We start from the raw sequence: 8,942 nt of genomic DNA, 5'->3' as shown, positions 1-8,942 counted from the left end.
GCTCAGGACCAGGAAAAAACAACAACATCACCAACACATTAAAGGTGCAGACTCTAATTTCAACCCGTCAAAATTGAGTTAATCTACAACTAGCAACACATTGGTATAAGGTTATAACAAAGAGAAGCTAAAGTCTGTGATGTTTAAACGTGGAAATAATGTCTAAAAATAACTAGAGCGTGTCTGAAATAGAATAAAAATTACTTTCGTCGATTATTTCTTACATATTAAACAGATAAGTAAATATTATGTAAATATCTATTTAATGATAGTCTACCTAATTTAGCATTTACTTGTTTTGGCTGTCATTGATGTACAAGGTGGTGTTTACTCTTGAAATTAAAATAAAGATGTCAGTAAACAGGTGATTTGTGCACTTTATTAGAACAGACTATAATAAATTTTGATCAACATGTGTCAATTTCATTGCTGTTACAATATATGACGGACTGCTCTGATGACAGTTTACACCTATTCCTCTCCAAAACAAAATATTTATAGACATTTATAAGGAATGTTTGAGCAAAACAGTCAAGAACCATTTTGTGTTTGTGATCTATTATACCGGTATTAAAGGTGTTATCTCAAAGTTGCATAATGACAGCTATTGCAAATCATGTTTTATTAAATTTTGCTTTAACATTTAAAAACTACACCTTTAAATATATGTCCATAAATAATTATAGGAAATAATTTTATCTACTAATAGAAAATACATTTTTATTGGAGTCTGTTCCAATAAAGGTCACAAATCTGTTTACTGACTATTTTAATTTCAAGAGTAAACACCACCTTGTACATCAATGAGAGTCCAAACAAGTAAATGCTAAATTAGGTAGACGATCATTAAATAGGTATTTACAAAATATTTACTTGTCAGTTTAATATGAAAGAAATAATTAATGAAAATCATTTTTATTCTATTTCCGACACTACTTTAGAGCTTGTCTTGATAGCCATTACTTCTCAGACGAACGTGCGTTTTTAAAATTATGAGAAATGCATTTCGGTGTATTACAAAACCCTGGATGATCAGAACCACTTCAGGTATAGGGAAATTAATATTCTATATAATAAAATGAAAGCACTTCTAATTGAAATTATCACAAACGGCTCTAATAGTGAAAAATGTGTCGTAGTGTTTAAAAACTAGGGCCTGTGACTTTAAGGACTGCATACAGCGACAAGGAAAAAAGAAATGTTTTATTTAACGACGCACTCACCACATGTTATTTTACGGTTACATGGCGTCGGATATATGGTTAAGGACCACACAGATATAGAGAGAGGAAGGAATGAAAGAAATGTTTTATTTAATGACGCACTCAAAACATTTAATTTTTACGGTTATATGGCGTCAAACACACAGATAATGAGAGAGGAAACCCGCTGTCGCCACTTCATGGGCTACTCTTTTCATTTAGCAGCAAGGGATCTTTTATATGCACCATCCCACAGACAGGTTAGTACATACCACGGCCTTTGATATACCAGGCGTGGAGCACTGGCTGGAAAGGGGAAATAGCCCAATGGGCCCACCGACGGGGATCAATCCCAGACCGACCGCACATCGAGCGAGTGCTGTACCACTGGGCTACGTCCCGCCCCACAGCGACAAGGATTACCCAGCTATTGTTATGTCATCAGATAAGAACTTACCACAGTGTATTCCCCCTGTAGCTCCCCATGTGTAGGTGCTTTGATAGGCTATATCAATCCTGTTATCACACAAATCGATAGATATAGCAGAATCGTAGCGTATAATCTGCATCTTGCAAGATCATAACTTGTATTACAATGACTGAGGAGTCAATAGATTAATAGATTGGTAGTAAACCACTACAAATCATTGACAAATGAGGTATTTGCAGAGCCGGTTTATCCTATTAGCACACGTAGCACGTGCTACCAGCCCCGCTCTTCAAGTGGCCCCGTGGGGATCTGTACATTTATTTTCCCCAGGTCATTATTCCCATTTCCTCGAGGGGATTGCAAAATATATATCCTGGGAAGTGGGTCCCGCTGTTATTTGTGCTGCAGGCCTCGCGGATCCTTAAACCGGCTCTGGATGTTTGTGATAAAGCTGTGATAACGAAAATGCTTAAAGACAATGACGACCTTTAACTTGGACTAACCTGGGGTTATTAGTGAAGTGGTAGAATGACATCATACTGTTAGTGTGCCTGTGTGCAAGATTGACCACAGTTGTTTGTGAATCTTCAGCTGAGATTTATGCATGCCGTGCCCTGGCATCACAAATGTCCCTACCTATGCAGCATGCTTTAGAAATAAAGAATGATACAGGAAAAAAATAAGTTGATGAAATTGCGTTTTGTTATAATTGACCATGTGTTAAATATTTTGCATGGAAATATTTGATTTTTTTTTTCTCGCTTCACATTAATGATCATAATTTCATTTAAACATACAAACACACCTACAGTTTTAATCAATTGTGTTTGACAGTAACATAGTTAGATAATAGAAACATGTTTATAGTGCGTCCCATGGGGAACGCATTTTTTCATAATAGGAATTTACTAAAAAGTTATTTATTTCTGAGCCGCTTGTTTTCTAAATTATACACAAAAATAGTATAATTTTGTTATTTCCAAAAACACTTTTATTTTTAATTTTTTTACGTCAAACTAAACTTAAATTATTTACAAAAACAAAACAACATTTTTGTAGGAGGCTGGGACGGACTATATGTAATATTCCAATCAGAACAGTCGCCTTCTCCACGTGCTATATTATGTTTGGGTTTTTTCAATGTATTTCCGGAGACGCATGACCCGAACCCTCCCCTAAACATCACTAGCCAGTCTAGACTTCCTCTATACAATTTCCTGCACACGCGCCTATTTGACTAAATATTTCGTTTGCTGCAAATTAATTAGGCCTATATAAATTGCATTATAAAGTGTAAATTTTACTGTAATAACAGCTAAATATATAATTTAACCTAAAACCATCTACCTATAGTAACAGTACTTGTTTTGTTTACATCAAAATATTTGTGTAAACATATTTATGTTAGTCTTGCATGCCGATTATTTAAGGTAGATAGATGCCCAACATGTTAAAATGAGGACATTGTTGTATACATGATTATAAGCGTAAAAACCCTAATATTTTTAAAATACCCCCCTCAACAATTTACCCCCCCCCCCCCCAAGAAAACCCCAGTAACAACAACAAATCTGCCCCCAAATAAACAATAGCCTACAAAACTAGCCCACACACCATTGCACACGCATAACCAAAAACATAACTCAGACGAACACGCACATTTAAAAAAAGGTTTTATCAATGTACATATACCAGTGACGTAGGAAGGTGGCAGGCACGCACTCGCGCGCGCGCGCACACACACACACACAGACACAGACACACACACACACACACACACACATATATATATATATATATATATATATATATATATATATATATATATACCATCGTTGCTGCTACTGGATTAAGAAAAGAGATATTCAGTGCTGTGACATATGTTCAGGGTGGGAGAGAGCGATCTCGATTGACTGGTTTTATGCGCCTAATCTTAAATGAATGTGATTTGATAGAGTACAGTGGTACCAGTCACATTGTCCGCGAGCACGTGGCATCCTGAAAACGCCTTTGATTTCAATGTTTACAAACATACATAATGTAGAATATCAGGCGATATGCATAACACGTCATTTTATTGGATTTTGAGATCATAATGAGTCTCGAGTACAGACGATTGTTTAGACAATACCTCATTAGCGTCGACGTACGATATCGATTCTCATAAACAATGCCAGGTTATTCAGCTGTTCGTCAATATTTCCTAGATGGAATATGTATCAGGCAAATTCAATAATGAGAAACTTTCACTCCCAAGCAGATGTGTCTTATAGATGCTAATGAAAATTAAATATTTTTCTACCGACCTTTCACTAAAATGCACCATATTTTCGTTTTCATAGAGAATGATACCCGAGTGGTCGTTAGATATAATTTATATCTTACAACGCGTTGTTATACCTTTTGGAATTAATATATTTAATATGTAATTACAATCGTTAAAAAGTCTCTGTAAGTTGACATCTTAAAAATTGCAGCAAACTCAGGAATATCCCTTTAATGCAAAAAATATCCAATGAGCGAGGTGGATTACTTATTTGTTTGTTATAAACACTTGTCACTTAACGTATGTGTGTGTGTGTATATATATATATATATATAATTTATATAAAGTACTCCTCTGAATGAAATAAAGTTCTGTTCTGTTTTGTTGACGACTGAAATGAAAGAAATGTTTTATTTAACGAGGCACTCAACACATTTTATTTACGGTTATATGGCGTCAGACATATGGTTAAGGACCACACAGATTTTGAGAGGAAACCCGCTGTCGCCACTTCATGGGCTACTCTTTCCGATTAGTAGCAAGGGATCTTTTATTTGCGCTTCCCACAGGCAGGATAGCACAAACCATGGCCTTTGTTGAATCAGTTATGGATCACTGGTCGGTGCAAGTGGTTTACACCTACCCATTTAGCCTTGCGGAGCATTGACTCAGGGTTTGGAGTCAGTATCTGGATTAAAAATCCCATGCCTCGACTGGGATCCGAACCCAGTATCTATCAGCCTGTTGACCGATGGCCTAACCACGACGCCGGTTTTTTACATAAGGAGTTGTAAGACAACTGGTATCTACTGCCCTCGGTGGCGTAGTGATTAAGCCATCAGACTACAGGCTGGTAGGTACAGAGTTCGCAGCCCGGTACCGGCTCCAACCCAGAGCGAGTTCTTAAGGGCTCAGTGGGTAGGTGTAAGGCCACTACACCCTCTTCTCTCTCACTAACCAACTAACAACTAATCCACTGTCCTGGACAGACAGCCCAGATAGCTGAGGTGTGTGCCCAGGACAGCGTGCTTGAACCTTAATTGGATATAAGCACGAAAATAAGTTGAAATGAAATGAATGAACTGGTATTTAATATACATGAATCCATATTCTACTTCTTATATATTCAAAAAAAACAAAAACATTTTTTAAACAGAATTAAAATAATTGTCCAACAGAGCGTTTTTACAATCGATGCGCTTGAAGCTATAACAAGCTAGTATTTTCATACATTTATTTACAAATATGTTTGGAGTGAAATTCTGTAGAATGCCAGTTCACATCTTTGGCATTTTATTTTAAAACAATAAAAACAAACAAAATCAAAATCCTAAATTCCCTACAACTTTGTTAATAATGGGTCAATTTGAATAATTTAAAGATATCTGTATATTTTCTGACAAAACAATGCATTAAAAACACTAATGTTAAGTTTTAATTTTAGGTGTGTGTGTAGGGGTGTGTGTGTCAAGAAAATACCTAAATATTGAAGTACGCTGTTAAATTAAATTGTATTTAAAGAGTTACCATTCTAATGAAAATTTGTTTTACAGAAAAGGTTTGTTTCGTTTAACGACACCACTAGAGCACATTGATTTATTAACCATCGGCTATTGGATGTCAAACATTTGGTAACTTTGACATATAGTATTAACGAGAAAACCCTCTTTCCATCAGTAGCAAGGGGTATTTTATCTGCACCATCCCACAGACAGGGTAGCACATACCATGGTCCTTGCTATACCAGCCGTGTTGGATTTGCTGGAACGAGAAACAGCCCAACAGGCAGACCGACGTCGATTGATCCCAAACCGACTGCGCATCAAGCGAGCGCTTTACCACTGGGCTACGTGTTGCCCGTGAATTATTGAAGTACGCTTGCTAACTTCAAGTGTTTATATAGTTACCATTTTTAATTTTTATTAAAGCAAGTCCTTTCCAATGTCAGTATGATTACAATCTAAACATCCTGTTTTGGTAAATTTGCATATGACTGTCCCAATTATACCAATATGCCACGAGATATAGTCCTTCAAAAGTGATTTTTGTAAATAATTTCAGTTTTGTGTGACGTAAGAAGAAAAGTAAAAGTGTTTTGGAAATAAAACTAAAGCACAATGATTTAATAATCATCAGCTGTTGGATGTCAAACATTATTTTGGTAATTTTGACATATAGTCTTAGAGAGGAAACCCGCTATATTTTTTTCATTAGTAGCAAGGGATCTTTTATATGCATCACCCCACAAACAGGATATCACATACCACGGCCTTTTATATACCAGTCGTGGTGCACTGGCTGGAACGAGAAATAGCCCAATGGGCCCACCGACGGGGATCGATCCCGGACAGACCGCTCATCAATTTTACTATATAGATTGGGTAACAAGACAATAATCATTTATCTCATCAGTCAATCAATTAACATGTTTTCACGTGAACCAAATTGCAAGCACGGCCGTCGTGAACACGTGTAAGACCTGCCCAAAACTAGGTAAGCGATATATATATTAAAGGGACATTCCTGATGGGAAATGATGGAAAGTCTACTTAAAGGAACATTCCTGAGTTTGCTGCAATTTTTAAGAAGTTATCGACTAACACAGACTTTTAACGATTGTAATTACATATCAAATATATTTTTCTGCATAAAATATTAGTGACTGTATATTAAACGTGTTTCTGATCGTTCTAATATTCGTACTTGGTTAATTTTCATTTTATTTCCTAAAAACATTTTTTCGTACGTACGAAATTATTTGAAGACAAAATCCAGTTTGGGTTTCATACAAATATTAAGACGACCAGAAACACATTGAATATACAGACACTCATATTCTAAACAATAAAATATATTTAATATGTAAGCTTAATCGTAGAAATATTTTATTAGTCGGAAACATCTTACAACGCAGCAAAATCGGGAATGTCCTTTTAATGTGGAACCTTTATACGCCAATCACAACCATGAGCCTTTTTGTTGGATAAATACGGTATCCATTAAATTATCAAATTACGGAAAACCACGAGGATCCAGCTTATTTGTAAATGTTATGAGAACACGAGAATATCAGGTACCTGAACATATACCAATACCAACAGTACAAACAAACTTGAAATACAATCGAGGATTTTCAGAAACAACTGATTGTGTTTTCTTACACCTGATGCCCCCAACAACTTACCATTGGTCGTTTGTCTCCAGAAACCGGGGTTATAAAACGTTCGAGCGATCCTCAGACACAGAGTAATTCTAAAACTCAACAAGCACTTTGTAGGGCGATTTTACTTTGATGCAAAGACACGAAAGCAAAGTAGATATTGACTCTTTAAAATCTAGATTGTCGACTTGCTGCTGGATATTATAGTTTCTATATATGACTGAAGGTCTATCTAAAATATCCACTATGGCAGATGTTTCAGGAAATTTAAGTTCTACCCTAACAGACGATGCTGTTCTGCATGACAACGCAAACAACACGCCGCACACCACTCATCCCGATGCACTGGTTTTCTGGAAGACGATTCCACCTGTCTTAATTTGTTGTGGCACAATCGGAAACATACTGACTCTCGTAGTCCTTACCCAGAAGTCCATGCGGAGGTCGCCTATGACGTCATACCTGATCATCTTGGCGGTTTTTGATATTTTAGCTCTACACACAGGGTTGTTACGACAATGGGTTATTTACTATTTTGACGTAGATATCAGAGACAGCCACGTGAGTGTGTGTAAAATACATCCCGTTCTCGTCTACTTCTCGTTAGATATGTCGGCTTGGATTTTGGTGTGTATGACAGTGGAACGGACAGTGTCCGTGTTACAGCCACACAAAGTTAAAGTTCTGTTTTCTTCAAAGACAAGCCGCGCTCTGATATCCATCGTTGGCGTTGTGCTATTCGCAATAAACGGCCATTTTCTTTACGGCAACGATATTACTGAGACCCTTGTAAACAACGGGACAGTTTCAAAATGCACAAACCAGTTGATAAAACAATACTTCTTCTTTCTCAAAGATGTATTTCCATGGATAGATTTAACTATGTTTTGTGTCCTCCCACTTATTGTTCAAGTTACTGGAAATATTTTAATTATCACCAAACTCGTCTCAAAAACTCGAAAGATGAATAAGACTCTGACAAACGTCCAGGTGGCGGAAAACCGGAAACGTCAATTCTCCTCCATGACCATCATGTTACTGACCTTGAACTTCATGTTTCTGATCTGCACTCTACCGATCTCCGTATACTTGGTGTTCGAGGGAATCTGGGACTCTAATAAGGTTGACTACAAATCCAATACTACGGACCTGGTGTATGCGACCACCTCTTCTTTGATGTACGCAAACAACACGTTTAATTTTGTGTTCTACTGTTTGTGCGGCAGGCGATTCAGGACTGAACTGAGGAACCTATTTGAGAGGAAAACATCGAGATCGAGCTTTCTAGAGACGAGTTTTACCATTTCCCGCAGTGAACTCAACAGCAGCAATTATGGCAATTCAAACACAGCAGCGTTCACAATGTCTGTAGAATAACTTACTTGATGGAATAGTATTTTGAGCAAGCGAGCGAGCGAGCGAGCGAGAGAGAGAGAGAGAGAGAGAGAGAGAGAGAGAGAGAGAGAGAGAGAGAGAGAGAGAGAGAGAGAGAGAGTGAGTGTGTGTGTGTGTGTGTGTGTTAAAGTTTGTTTGTTTAATGACACCACTAGAGGAGATTGATTTATTAATCATCGGCTATTGGATGTCAAACATTTGGTCATTTTGACGCGTAGTCTTTAGAAGAAACCCGCTACGGGTTTTTTCATTAGTAGTCGCGCAGTTAGGATAGCACATACCACGGCCTTTGATACACCACTCGTGGTGCACTGGCTGGAACGAGAAATAGACCAACGGGCCACCAACGGGGATCGATCCCAGACCGATATTTTGCACCTAATTATCACGGGCATTACCCATTTGTGGTAAAATATTCAACTATGCAGGTCGAATTATTTTGAAGTAGTAGAATTAAACTCTGGTCGTATTAGAATTTCGAGATACATT

The 8,942-nt window shown here is 37.2% G+C and overlaps 1 protein-coding gene across 1 annotated transcript; it reads left to right on the top strand.

Annotated features, from left to right (window-relative positions):
* The first annotated feature begins 7,304 nt into the window (after nucleotides 1-7,304).
* Nucleotides 7,305-8,491, top strand: LOC121387103 (lysophosphatidic acid receptor 6-like). The gene has a single exon (XM_041518127.1). It carries the CDS (start codon nucleotides 7,305-7,307, stop codon nucleotides 8,433-8,435), a length of 1,131 nt encoding a protein of 376 aa, XP_041374061.1. The 3' UTR covers nucleotides 8,436-8,491.
* The last annotated feature ends 451 nt before the right edge of the window (nucleotides 8,492-8,942 follow it).

The sequence above is a fragment of the Gigantopelta aegis genome, chromosome 13 (assembly GCF_016097555.1).
Source record: "Gigantopelta aegis isolate Gae_Host chromosome 13, Gae_host_genome, whole genome shotgun sequence".
NCBI lineage: Eukaryota > Metazoa > Mollusca > Gastropoda > Neomphalida > Peltospiridae > Gigantopelta > Gigantopelta aegis.
The sequence above is the reverse complement of the archived record's forward strand: the minus strand, read 5'-3'. Positions and strand labels throughout refer to the sequence as shown.